The following is a 14,138-nucleotide window of genomic DNA, read 5'->3' as shown; positions in this document are numbered from 1 at the left end:
GATCAAGGGGTTGGACTGTAATGGGTGGTAGTGGAGTGTGGCAGCAATATGGGATCAGGGGGTTGGATTGTAATTGGGGATAGTGGGAGAATCGGGAGTATGGTGTCAGGGGGATGGATTGTAATAGGGAGTAGTGGGGATGTCAGGAGTATGGGGTCAGGGTGTTGGACTGTAATGGGTGGTAGTGGGGGATGTCAGGGAGTTGGACTGTAATGGGAAGTAGTAGGAGATGTCAGGAATATGGGGTCAGAGGGTTGGACTGCAATGGGGAGTAGTAGGGGATGTGATGAGTATGGGTCAGGGGGTTGGACTGTAATGGGGAGTAGTAGGGGATGTCAGGAATATGGAGTCACTGTAATGGGGAGTAGTGGGGGATGTCAGGAATATGGAGTCAGGGGGGTTGAACTGTAATGGGGAGTAGTAGGGAATGTGGGGAGTATGGGTCAGGGGGTTGAACTGTAATGGGGAGTAGTAGAGGATGTGATGAGTATGGGTCAGGGAGTTGGACTGTAATGAGTGGTAGTGGGGGTTGTCAGTGAGTTGGACTGTAATGAGAAGTAGTAGGGGATGTGATGAGTATGGGGTCAGGGGGTTGGACTGTAATGGGGAGTAGTAGGGGATGTCAGGAATATGGGGTTAGGGTGGTTGAACTGTAATGGGGAGTAGTAGAGGATGTGATGAGTATGGGTCAGGGGGTTGGACTGTAATGGGAAGTAGTAGGGGATGTCAGGGGTATGGGGTCAGAGGGTTGGACTGCAATGGGGAGAAGTAGGGGATGTGATGAGTATGGGTCGGGGGTTGGACTGTAATGGGTGGTAGTGGGGGTTGTCAGGGAGTTGGACTGTAATGGGAAGTAGTAGGGGATATGATGAGTATGGGGTCAGGGGGTTGAACTGTAATGGGGAGTAGTTGGGGATGTGAGGCGTATGGGGTCAGGGGGTTGGACTGTAATGGGGAGTAGTAGGGGATGTCAGGAATATGGGGTCAGGGGGTTGGACTATAATGGGGAGTAGTAGGGGATGTCAGGAATATGGGGTCAGGGGGGTTGAACTGTAATGGGGAGTAGTGGGGGATGTGATGAGTATGGGTCAGGGGTTGGACTGTAACGTGGGGGGTAGTAACATCCATTGTGATATTTGGATTCTGATTGGTGTGTCTTGTGTTTTGCAGGTATAATGGCAATTCTGTTTGCTGGTATTGTAATGTCTCATTATACTCATCACAACCTGTCCCCTGTCACCCAGATCCTCATGCAGCAAACCCTGAGAACTGTGGCCTTCTTGTGCGGTGAGTTACAGTGCCATCTACTAGCAGAGCAGTGTGTGTACATAGACTGTGTCCTGAGGGGTGCACATTCTACATACAGCACCCTCTACTGCCACAGCAATTTGTGTACATGGGCTGTGTTCTGAGGGATGCATAGCTTGGACACAACACTGTCTACTGGCAGACCAGTTTGTGTACAGCAGGGGTAGTCAACCTTAAAGAGGTGGAAATCTACCTGAACAACATAGGAGAAGTCAAAGATCTCCGGGGACAGTGTCACCTCCTCACACCCAATTTAAACCTCTAATTACTGTACTACCATTTCTCAATCTCGTGCATTGCATGGCAATCATGGGTTTAAATCAGGTGGTGAGGAGGCAACTTATCACCACCTCACTACCTGTCAAACACACATCATTTTTCAGAGGAGCACCAGTGCCTGCTGCACTTGTGAAGGAGCCTTACAATCGGCAATGGCACCCTTAGGACTCCTTTGCATGTAAAGGTGGTAAAACCTTGCTGTCGAGTTGCAATTTTACCATCTCCAGGCAGCAACAAAAGGTGTACACATGCCGCAGCAGGAATTAAACCCCCTGTTGCTTTTGGTGTGTGCTACCGCCTGCCAATCGGGACCAATTCAAATAAATGGGGCCATTCTAAGTGCCCCACAACTCCATGCTTGTGCGGGGTCCAAGGGGTTAAATCAGGTGGTGAGAAAACACAATGCTGCCTGTTTTAACCCCTTGTTTGCTGTACTGCACAAGTTGCAGGGCACTTGCAAAGCGGCCTCATGCACTTGAATGGGTGATGCTTCGCAGGTGCTACACCCACCAACCATGAAAGGGCATATAACTAAAGGGGGTGCCGTTGGGGCAGGGAAGTTAAAAACATAAAACTATGGTTGTTTTACCACCCCCAAAACTGCAAAAGTAAATGAACCCTTGCTGTTCTGAGCCCCCTATAAGACTGCTTTCACACTGTTCCACTGTGGTTTACCTGCACAGTAGGCTCGGCGCAGTGCATCTGCGACTTTCCTGAGTTAGCTGCGCTTTGCCATAGACTTCTATTATATCCTGCAGGTGGTGCACTTTCTGAAAGCGCACCAAACTTCCTGCATTCAGGAGTTTTGGTGCGCTAATAGAAAGAGTACCAAGCCCAATATAATAGAAGTCTATGGCTAAGCGCAGCAAACCTGCAGGAAAACTGGTGCACTTTACTGTACCTGTGGTGTGGGTAAACGCAGCACATCAGTGTGAAAGCAGACCTGTACTATTATGCCCATATGTATTGCTTCACACTGACCTGAAGATCTCTCCATTCCTGCTGCTGGCACGACTCTGGAGACCGCTAGCGGGGATAAGAGTTGGAGTGCTGTTTGTATCACTCCGCATGGGACAGGAGTCGGCACTACAGAGGAGCCATCAGCTTATGCAGCTCTTGCTCCCTACTACAGCTGAACTCTGATGCTTTGGGATGGCAGGTCAGCAAGCCCAGACCCGTCACCTGGCCGTGATCTACTGGTAGATCTCAATCTACAGGTTGCTGACCCCCGGTGTAATGGAACTGTGACCTGAGGGGTGTTCAGCCTGGATACAGTGCCCTCTACTGGCAGAACAGTGTGAGTACACAGACTTTGTCCTGAACGTTGCATAGCTTGTATGCAACATCCTGTACCCGCAGAGTATTGAGCGCACATGTGGAATAGACTCCCTCAAGAGTTGGTTCTGGCCAGCTCAGTGGATTACTATAAAAAAAAGTCCTGGATTCTTTCCTGGATACACAGAATATAACTGGATACTAACATTTATAGGTAAAGTTGATCCAGGGAATATCCGATTGCCTCTCGGGGATCAGGAAGGAATTTGTTTCCCTGCAGGAGCAAATTGGATTATGCTTTGCTGGGTTTTTTTTTGCCTTCCTCTGGGTCATCTGTGGGTATAGTATTATAACTTTTTTTTAATGGTTGAACTGGATGGACTTTTGTCTTTTTTCAGCCAAACTATGTAACTATGAACGTTAAATGTGTGCTGAGGGCTGTACAGCTTGGATATTGCGCCCTCTACTAGCAGAGCAGTGTGTGTACATCGACTGTGTCCTGGGAGGTGCAAAGCTTGGATATAGCACCTGTTACTGGCAGAGTAGTCTGTGTACATTTGCAGTGTCCTGTACAGAATACAGTCTGGATACAGCATTCTCTTATGACAGAGTAGTCTGCTTACATTTGCTGTGTCCTGAGAGGTGTACAGCCTGGATAGAGTACCCTCTACTGTCAGAGTAGTGTGTGTACATAGACTGTGTCATGAGGAGTGTACAGCCTGTATACAGCACTCTCTACTGGCAGAGCATTATGTGTACATGGACATTGTCATCAGGGCTTGATATGGCAAATTGTGTTACCGGTGTGTATTATCAGTGTGGATTGTATAATTAATGTGTTTATCATTTTTGTGTGTAGGGTTTTTTTCGTGTCCAAAGTGTATATTCGTTCTGTGAAGTGTGGTGTTTATTATTGGTGTTGGCTGGATTTTTCCTGAGTGGTTAAATGCTGACTTCTCTTCTTCTTTCTCTCCAGAAACATGCGTCTTCGCCTTTCTCGGCCTTTCAATTTTCAGTTTCCCACACAAGTTTGAGATCTCATTTGTCATCTGGTGTATTGTAAGTATCTGTCACTGTGTGATCATTGTATATAGGGGGTTTATTGTGTGTCTGTTATGGAGGGTCACTTGTTACACTGTTGTGTCATGGTGGAGGTCTGCTCCCCAGGGTTTCTTTGTATCAGGTTCGATGTCCCCTTCCCTGGGTTCCTCTGTGTGCCAGAATGGAAGTCTCTCCCCCATGATTCCTGTCAAAATGGAGGTCTCCTCCCCAGGGTTCCTCTGTGTGTGTCAGGATGGAGCTCTACTCCTCAGGGTTCATCTGTGTGTGTCAGGATGGAGTTCTCCTCCCCAGGGTTTCTCTGTGTGTGTCAGGATGGAGTTCTCCTCCCCAGGGTTTCTCTGTGTGTGTCAGGATGGAGTTCTACTCCTTAGGGTTCCTCTGTGTGTGTCAGGATGGAGTTCTCCTCCCCAGGGTTCCTCTGTGTGTGTGTCAGGGTGGAGTTCTACTCCTCACGGTTCCTCTGTGTGTGTCAGGATGGAGTTCTCCTCCCCAGGGTTCCTCTGTGTGTATCAGGATGAAGTTTTCCTCCCCAGGGTTCCTCTGTCTGTGTCAGGATAAAGTTCTACTCCTCAGGGTTTCTCTGTATCAGGACGGAGTTCTCCTCCCCAGGGTTCCTCTGTGTGTGTCAGGATGGAGTTCTCCTCACCAGGGTTCCTCTGTGTGTGTCAGGATTGAGTTATACTCCTCACGGTTCCTCTGTGTGTGTCAGGATGGAGTTCTATTCCTTACGGTTCCTCTGTGTGTGTCAGGATGGAGTTCTACTCCTCAGGATTCCTCTGTGTGTGTCAGGGTGGAGTTCTCCTCCCCGGGGTTCTTCTGTCTGTGTCAGGGTAAAGCTCTACTCCTCAGGGTTCCTTTGTATCAGGACGGAGTTTTCCTCCCCTGGGTTCCTCTGTGTGTGTCAGGATGGAGTTCTCCTCCCCAGGGTTCCTCTGTCTGTGTCAGGATGGAGTTCTCCTCCCCAGAGTTCCTCTGTGTGTGTCAGGATGGAGTTCTACTCCTCAGGGTTCCTCTGTGTGTGTCAGTATGGAGTTCTGGTCCTCAGGGTTCCTCTGTGTGTGTGTGTCAGGAGGAGTTCTACTTCTTAGGGTTCCTCTGTGTGAGTCAGGATGGAGTTCTCCTCCCCAGGGTTCCTCTGTGTGTGTGTCAGGGTGGAGTTCTACTCCTCACGGTTCCTCTGTGTGTGTCAGGATGGAGTTCTCCTCACCAGGGTTCCTCTGTGTGTGTCAGGATTGAGTTATACTCCTCACGGTTCCTCTGTGTGTGTCAGGATGGAGTTCTATTCCTTACGGTTCCTCTGTGTGTGTCAGGATGGAGTTCTACTCCTCAGGATTCCTCTGTGTGTGTCAGGGTGGAGTTCTCCTCCCCGGGGTTCTTCTGTCTGTGTCAGGGTAAAGCTCTACTCCTCAGGGTTCCTTTGTATCAGGACGGAGTTTTCCTCCCCTGGGTTCCTCTGTGTGTGTCAGGATGGAGTTCTCCTCCCCAGGGTTCCTCTGTCTGTGTCAGGATGGAGTTCTCCTCCCCAGAGTTCCTCTGTGTGTGTCAGGATGGAGTTCTCCTCCCCAGGGTTCCTCTGTGTGTGTGTCAGGGTGGAGTTCTACTCCTCACGGTTCCTCTGTGTGTGTGTCAGGATGGAGTTCTCCTCCCCAGGGTTCCTCTGTGTGTGTGTCAGGGTGGAGTTCTCCTCCCCAGGGTTCCTCTGTGTGTGTGTCAGGATGGAGTTCTACTCCTCACGGTTCCTCTGTATGTGTCAGGATGGAGTTCTACTCCCCAGGGTTCTTCTGTGTGTATCAGGATGAAGTTTTCCTCCCCAGGGTTCCTCTGTGTGTGTCAGGATGGAGTTCTCCTCCCCAGGGTTCCTCTGTCTGTGTCAGGATAAAGTTCTACTCCTCAGGGTTCCTCTGTATCAGGACGTAGTTCTCCTTCCCAGGGTTCCTCTGTGTGTGTCAGGATGAAGTTCTCCTCCCCAGGGTTCCTCTGTGTGTGTCAGGATGGAGTTCTCCTCCCCAGGGTTCCTCTGTGTGTGTCAGTATGGACTTCTACTCCCGAGGGTTCCTTTGTGTGTGTCAGTATGGAGTTCTACTCCTCAAGGTTCCTTTGTGTGTGTCAGGATGGAGTTCTACTCCTCAGGATTCCTTTGTGTGTGTCAGGATGGAGTTCTCCTCCCCAGGGTTCATCTGTGTGTGTCAGGATGGAGTTCTCCCCAGGGTTCCTCTGTGTGTGTCAAGGTGGGGAGGCTGTCCTCCACAGGGTTCCTGTGTGTGTGTGTCAGGTTGGAGGTGTCTTCCCCAGGTTTCTTCTCTGTGTGTCAGGCTTCTCTGTGTGTCCTAGGGATCCTATGTATTGGTGTGGAGATGTTTTCTCCAGGGATTCCATGTGTCAGATTAGAGATCTCTCCCCCAAGGTTCCTGTTTGTGTCAGGATGGATGTCTCTTTCTTGGGGTTTTTCTGCATGTGTGTCAGAGCGTCTTGAATGTTTTTTTGGCTTCTCTCTAGAGCAGCGGTTCTCAACCTGTGGGTCACGACCCCTTTGGGGGTCGAACAACCCTTTCACAGGGGTCGCCTAAGACCATCGGAAAAAACATATTTCCGATGGTCTCAGGAACCGAGACACCGCTCCTCTATCTCCAGGTGGGTCCGCCCCCATGCAGATACGCCCACATACGAGTAAGAGAACAGTCAGCAGTGATGAGATCTGACCCCTCTGCCCCAGCCTATCATCTCCCACAACATCCACCCCGCCCATTGTCTGCACTGCTCCCCCAATCATCGCTGAGCTGCAACATCATCCCCAGCTCTAAATGCAGGACGGACTAGAACTTGACCAACCAGACGAGGTGACGTGTCAACGGGAAGCCCCAGTGAAGAAGTTTTTACGTCCTCAGATTGGGCGTGGCCTCTGTCAGGGAGCCGGCTACTTGGGGACTGGGTGGAGGAGGGGGGAGAGCAGATCCAAGATGGTGTCAGTGAAGAGGTGAGAGCGGGCCGTGTGTGAAGAGAGCTGGCAGCTCTGTGTGGTGGGGATGGGGGAGGTGTGACACCTTGTATGGCGGGAATGAGAAGAGCTGCTGCAGTTATTATTATTATTATTATTACTACGAGTTTATATAGCGCCAAAGGGTTTGCTCAGCGCTGTACAATAGGGGGGACAATACATGGCACAGTACAACAACAACAAACAACGTACGAGGGGTAAGAGGGCCCTACTCTTACGAGCTTACAATCTAGGAGGGAGGGGGTAAAGGTACAGTAGGAAGTGGCTGAGGGGGATGAAGTGGTGGGAGGAATGAGGGAGGATGGCCGTTAGGTGAGGGTGGGGTAGGCTTCCCTGAAGAGATGGGTTTTGAGGGAGCGCCTGAATGTGAATAGGGAAGGCGACAGTCTGATGGATTGGGGCAGTGAGTTCCAGAGGATGGGGGAGGACCTGGAGAAGTCCTGCAGTCGTGCATGGGAGGAGTTATGAAGTAGCAACAAAAATAATTTTATGGTTGGGGGTCACCACAATATGAGGAACTGTATTAAAGGGTTGCGGCATTAGGAAGGTTGAGAACCACTGCTCTAGAGTAACTCTTCCCCTTAATTCTGTGTAGCACAGTTGGAGACACACAACACACAAAATGTCCTAACAAGTATTGTGATCATGGCTCCTCATACAGCAGCTGTTGCCCCACCACCCATCCCCTGTACAAACAGTGTAATTCTGCATGTGCTGGACCTCCCCGCTTCCTGTACATGCAATAAAATACTGGTTGTGCCACACCACCCCACCCCATCCTCTGTACACACACTATAACACCGGGTGTGCCCCACCATCCTATCCCCTGTACACACAATTTATTACCGGGTGTGATGCACCCCATTCCCCCATCCCCTGTACACATAATTTAATGCTGGGTGTGATGCACCCCTTTCCCCCATCCCCTGTACACATAATTTAATGCTGGGTGTGATGCACCCATTTCCCCCATCCCCTGTACACATAATTTAATGCTGGGTGTGATGCACCCCTTTCCCCCATCCCCTGTACACATTATTTAATGCTGGGTGTGTTTGGACGGGCCCGACATATTGATGCCCTGTGGCCTGGCATGCCTCTGTACGGATGATGTCAGCACTTAGTGCTGTCCTATCATTTGTTGATGAACTCATATAACCAAGCTAGAAAAAGTTCATATGAATTATGTCCATGGAGTTTATTGGTGACTGTTGGGTCTCTGACATGCTGCTCTTTATCGCTTAGTTTCTGGTGTTGCTGGGTCGAGCGGTCAATATATTTCCTTTGTCTTATCTGCTCAACTTCTTCCGTGATCACAAGATCACCCCAAAAATGATGTTCATCATGTGGTTCAGTGGTAAGTGGTCAGTTATCTTCTCCCAGTATGCTTTGTAATTTTCAGTAACGACCAAATAGAAATAAAAAAGCATATATCTGCGCTATTAATACCAAGCAGCTGGCACAAATAGGTAGTATACAACCTAAAAATGTTCAGTAAAGGTTGATAAAAAAGAAATGTCCCAATAGCACAACCTTTCTGGGGCTTCAGCAGGTTCCTGCCCCAGGAGGCACTGGCAGGTTGCTGTTTCAATGGTTCAGCCTCTTATGATCTCTGATAGGTCCCTGTCCCAGGGGCTCAGCCTTTCTGGGGGTCCTGCAGCTCTTTTTCACAGACAGGATATCATATGTACTCTCCAGCGCCTCAGGATATGCACAGCCAAAAGCGAAGCCAAGGGTACCAGGACAGCGACAACCAAAGGAAATGCTTCAGGGGTGCAGCCCTCCTCAGACGGGGAAATCAGCCACTGGATAGAGAGAAAACAGGTGGCGCACACCTAGTGCATTATCCAAGGTTTATTGTAGGAGTGAAAGAATAATAAAAACATACAGACGAAGCATGTATCTAAAAAGCATAGAAAAATGACAATGGCCACAACGGCAGGCAAGGTGTTCTCACTGTCAGTGTGGTCCCTTTCCTCAGAGCTGATGACCAACCTCTGTTGCTGATGTATGATGAATGGAAAGTAGGAGCCTTGCTGTTGATGCCTGAGTGGGATGGTCAAATGGTCACTCAGGTATCAACAGCAAGGCTCCTACTTTCCATTCATCATACATCAGCAACAGAGGTTGGTCATCAGCTCTGAGGAAAGGGATTAGTCCCCGAAACACGTCAGCCATTTGACCGCACTGACAGTGAGAACACCTTGCCCGCCGTTGTGGCCATTGTCATTTTTCTATGCTTTTTAGATACATGCTTCGTCTGTGAGTATGTTTTTTTTATTCTTTCACTCCTACAATAAACCTTGGATAATGCACTAGGTGTGTGCGCCACCTGTTTTCTCTCTATCTTTTTCACAGACACTTAACTTTTCTGGGATTTTCTGCAAATCTCAGTAAAGGTCGATAAGAAATAAATATCCCAATAGCACAGCCTTTCTGGGACTCCAGCAGGTTCCTGTCCCAGAGGACTCTGGTGGATCCCTGTCCCAGGGGTTCTGCCCCTTTTGGGAACTGGTAGGTCCCTGTCCCAGGGGCTTAGACTATAAGAAGGTCCCGAAGCTCCTTGTCCCTGGGCTAAACCATTCTGGGGCTCTGCAGATCTCACTACCCTGGCCATGCCTACATATTAGAGCCTTTTAGATTTCTATGGAGCTGCAGTGACACAGGCATGGCCAGGAGAATGAGATTTGCGGCTCTGGATGTAAACAGTCATTGGGAGCCACTGCTGTTGGATCAAGGTAAGTATACATCTGTGTTGTATCAAAGTGCACTTAACCTTTATTGAATGTAGGGAGCATGAGAAGGGAAGTAGGAAGCAGCAGATTTGAATATTTTGAATATTTTTAATATTGAAAGTAAAGAAACCTTATTTATTTATTTGAATTTTGGACTTTTTTACCTTTATAAAATGAAACAACGCCACCAACAGAAAGCTCTGTCTCAAAAAATTATATAATTAATGAGTATTATTAATGAGTTATTGTCAGTCAAACTATACCAGCACTGAAAACTGGACTGAAAGAATAGTTTGTTTTTATTTTCGTTTTTATCGCCCCCTTCCCACTTACAGGGGAGGGGTTATGCGATAGGCGGCACCTTTGATACACATATTTAGTAGGGCACAAACCTTGTTGGCTTTCGCTCTGAGGAACGGGATACGTCCCTGAAATGCGTCAGCAGGCCGACCTCACCACCAATCATGTACGCTGCCATCATGTTGGGCCATCTCAGTGGTTTTACAGGCTTTTATATGCATTTCATTTTGTGAGTATGTTTTTCATTTTTACATTTTCAATAAACCTTGGATAGTGCGCTAGGTGGCTGTTTCTTTTTCCAGCACTGAAAACTGGCCTGCTAATGAAGGGGTATTGCAGACTATTACTCAAGTAGTTAAAAAGGTTCTGTCACTTTGCTCAGTTGTTGTCTTACCAACCCAATTATACTGTCACTGACAGCTCGGATCCCCACTGGCAATTGGGTATCAATCAGTGTGGTACCACATCATGTAATTGCTTTTTTGGATTTGACATCAAGAAAAACATTTAAAAAATGCAAAACACGTCAAAAATCGCAGCAACATCACGGGTAAAATCTCAGCAAAATCGGAGGTAAACTCACTGGTAAAATAGCGGCAAAATCCCAGGTAAAATTGAGTTTTCGGTGGCAATTATCAGCCCCTTTTTTTCCAATCCCGATAAATGCCGATAACACGCTTTTTGGTGGCTGATATATGGGTGCATCCCTAGTATGTATAGTATATACACTGTTACTAGTGGAGGAGGTGTAGAGACTCCTAGCTGAAGCTATGGGAGGCAGGACAGACCCAGAGTGTCCTGAGCTGTCACTCTTAGAACACTGCCTGGGTGGGAGGTACAGACCAGGAGTCTGACTCCACCCACTACAGTGAGCAGGGAGTAAATACATCCCTGCTTCCTAGAGGAAGAACTACAGACGGGATGTGCCAGGACCAGTGGCTGGCGGAATAGGAGGAATAGCAGCCACCGGTCTTAAAAACAGGAAACCACAGGGGAATAACAGTTTTATTTAAGAATCATCAGTCTATTGCAGAGCAACTACTTAGTGAACCAGAAGATGAATGACATATTCAGTGAAGGTAGGAGGTCAGCAACAAGGACATGGGAATTTTTTTTTGCCTGGAGTTCTGCTTTAAGTGAACCAGAGGCATGTGTGATATACTGTATGTTTCCATGTGTGCTGTGACATGTTGACTTGCTATGGTCTGTCCTATTGACCTTGTGCTATGTTCTTCCAGGATTGCGGGGGGCCATTCCCTATGCCTTGAGTCTTCACTTGGAGCTGGAGCCAATGGAGAAACGTCAGCTGATTGGAACAACGACCATCATCATTGTGCTGTTCACCATCCTCCTCCTGGGGGGTGGCACCATGCCTCTTATCCGACTAATAGACTATGAGGACTCCAAAGCTCGGAAGAAGAACAAGAAGGATGTTAATCTCAGCAAGACTGAGAAAATGGTGAGTGGGCGTTCATCTGTCCTGACCTCTACACCTCTGACCTTGGTCTGTAATTGGGGAGAATGATTCCTAAATCTGTGAGATTGTGGTTCTCTGTGCCTCACGCCTTCTCAACAGCAATTAGACGATTCAGTCAACCAATGGAACAAAGAGGTCATGACTGTCTTTGGGGACGGAGGTACAGGAGTTTCGAGTTTTTGTTGGGGAGGCAGTCCCAGCTCTCATTGCAGTAGGGATTCTGAGAAAGAGATCCTGGTTCTCATTGGGAAAAGCTGTGCCTGGTCTGATTACATGGGGCAGAGCTGTGCCTGATGTAATTTCATGAGGCAGAGCTGTGCCTGATGTGATGTCATGGGGCAGAGCTGATCCTGGGGTGATGTCATGAGGCAGAGCTGTGCCTGGGGTGATGTCATGAGGCAGAGCTGTGCTTCAAGTGATGTCATGAGGCAGAGCTGTGCCTGGGGTGATGCCATGGGCCACAACTGTGCCTGGTGTGAAGTCATGAGACAGAACTGTGCCTGGGGTGATGTAATGGGCCAGAGCTGTGCCTGGTGTGATGTCATGAAGCAGAGCTGTGCCTGGTGTGAAGTCATGAGACAGAGCTGTGCCTGGTGTGAAGTCATGAGGCAGAGCTGTGCCTGGTGTGAAGTCATGAGGCAGAGCTGTGCCTGGTGTGAAGTCATGAGGCAGAGCTGTGCCTGGTGTGAAGTCATGAGGCAGAGCTGTGCCTGGTGTGAAGTCATGAGGCAGAGCTGTGCCTGGTGTGAAGTCATGAGGCAGAGCTGTGCCTGGTGTGAAGTCATGAGGCAGAGCTGTGCCTGGTGTGAAGTCATGAGGCAGAGCTGTGCCTGGTGTGAAGTCATGAGACAGAGCTGTGCCTGGTGTGAAGTCATGAGGCAGAGCTGTGCCTGGTGTGAAGTCATGAGGCAGAGCTGTGCCTGGTGTGAAGTCATGAGGCAGAGCTGTGCCTGGTGTGAAGTCATGAGGCAGAGCTGTGCCTGGTGTGAAGTCATGAGGCAGAGCTGTGCCTGGTGTAATGTCATGAGGCAGAGCTGTGCCTGGTGTAATGTCATGAGGCAGAGCTGTGCCTGGTGTGATGTCATGAGGCAGAGCTGTGCCTGGTGTGATGTCATGAGACAGCTGTGCCTAGTGTGATGTCATGGGCCAGAGCTGTGCCTGGGGTAATGTCAGGGGCCAAAGCTGTGCCTGGGGTGGTGTCATGGGCCAGAGCTGTGCCTGGGGTGGTGTCATGGGCCAGAGCTGTGCCTTGGGTGGTGTCATGGGGAAGAGCTGTGCCTGGGGTGATGTCATGGGGAAGAGCTGTGCCTGGGGTGATGTCATGGGGCGGATCTTTACCCGGTGTGTAGAGAAGTGTGTATGATGCTGACCTCCCACAGGGGCTTACACTGCTTTCTGTTTCAGGGGAACACGGTGGAGTCGGAACACCTCTCCGAGCTGACGGAGGAGGAGTATGAGGCCCATTACATTAAAGAACACAATCTGAAAGGCTTCATGTGGCTTGACGCCAAATATCTCAACCCGTTGTTCACTCGCAGGCTGACGCAGGAGGTAACATAGCTCTGCCAGACTGACTGTTACTCCCTGTGTGCCCCCAGTTCACACTGGTAGCATTGTATTAGTATAAATATAGTACTAGGATGGGAAGGTGACTTTGTATATCGTGTTAGGGAGCAGAAGGTGCCATTCAGCTACCCCAGGACTGCACCATATATAGGCGACAGAAGATTCACAACGCTTCTGCCACCTGCTGGCCAAAGAGCAAATCTGATTTTTTTTACAGATATTAATCATCATTTATAATTTGATTTTTACAGGACTTTTTTATAGTACCAGCTTTACGTGCTGTATGTTCACTTCAGTCCCTGCCTTCGAAAAGTTACAGTCTAAGATTCCTATGTCACATGTAATCATACACACATACACACATACTAGAGCCAATTTAGACAGGAGCCAGTTAACTACCTGCATGTCTTTGGAATTGGGAAGGAAACTGTAATACTCAGGCAAAACCCATGCAAGCACAGGGAGAAACGTCATGCAGATAGTATTCTGCCTGGGATTTGAACTGAGGACCCCAATTGTGCAAGGCGGAAGTGATAACTACATTGTTTGTTTTTAATTTAGGATCTTCATCATGGCCGCATACAGATGAAAAGTCTGACCAACAAGTGGTATGAAGAGGTCCGCCAAGGGCCATCTGGGTCAGAGGACGATGAGCATGAGCTGTTATAGCCAGAGTTTCCATGCTGGCAGTTGGTGCAGTGTTGACTTGATGAATGCAGAGCGGCTTGTCCAGGTGACACTGCTTACCTGTCTTTGGCGTGTTCACCATGGGGGGTGCTTTTTCTTTGGGCTGCCCACACTATAAACAAGTCTCTCCATCGTCGTGTTTTCTCTGCAGTTTCCTGATAATGTGATATTATGGAGTCCTGGCTGGCTGAGGCTCCACCAATGCTTGACCACATCCTGACCACATAATCTTTATATGTTGGAGAAATCCCAGCCTGTGCTGGTTATCAGTGACAATATCCTGAATATCAACAATTAGAAGCCGTCTCCAGAAAATGGATTGTGGAATTCAGTGCTCACTGACCTCTGACAGTACTACTGATTAGGAGCCGCTAATTGCATGGGTCAGAGTAGGCAGACTCTCAGGTAATTGTATGGGCCAGGGAGACTCTCAGGTGCCACTACAACTGGATTT

General features: G+C 48.8%; 1 protein-coding gene across 1 annotated transcript in view; it reads left to right on the top strand.

Moving 5' to 3' along the window:
* The window catches only part of SLC9A8 (solute carrier family 9 member A8), a 52,214-nt gene extending 38,397 nt beyond the window's left edge, over window positions 1-13,817 (top strand). Inside the window, exons 11-16 of the mRNA XM_089657546.1 lie at window positions 1,171-1,287; window positions 3,839-3,921; window positions 8,165-8,276; window positions 11,193-11,413; window positions 12,836-12,982; window positions 13,559-13,817. Coding sequence (XP_089513672.1) covers window positions 1,171-1,287; window positions 3,839-3,921; window positions 8,165-8,276; window positions 11,193-11,413; window positions 12,836-12,982; window positions 13,559-13,666 — 788 coding nt within the window. The 3' untranslated portion in view covers window positions 13,667-13,817. The remainder of the gene's footprint in view (window positions 1-1,170; window positions 1,288-3,838; window positions 3,922-8,164; window positions 8,277-11,192; window positions 11,414-12,835; window positions 12,983-13,558) is intronic.
* The last annotated feature ends 321 nt before the right edge of the window (window positions 13,818-14,138 follow it).

This window comes from Staurois parvus, unplaced genomic scaffold (genome assembly GCF_062004578.1).
Source record: "Staurois parvus isolate SC_StPar_1 unplaced genomic scaffold, SC_StPar_1.0 ptg001008l, whole genome shotgun sequence".
Classification (NCBI taxonomy): domain Eukaryota; kingdom Metazoa; phylum Chordata; class Amphibia; order Anura; family Ranidae; genus Staurois; species Staurois parvus.
Note: the sequence above shows the minus strand (reverse complement) of the source record. Positions and strands in the feature narration are given on the sequence as shown.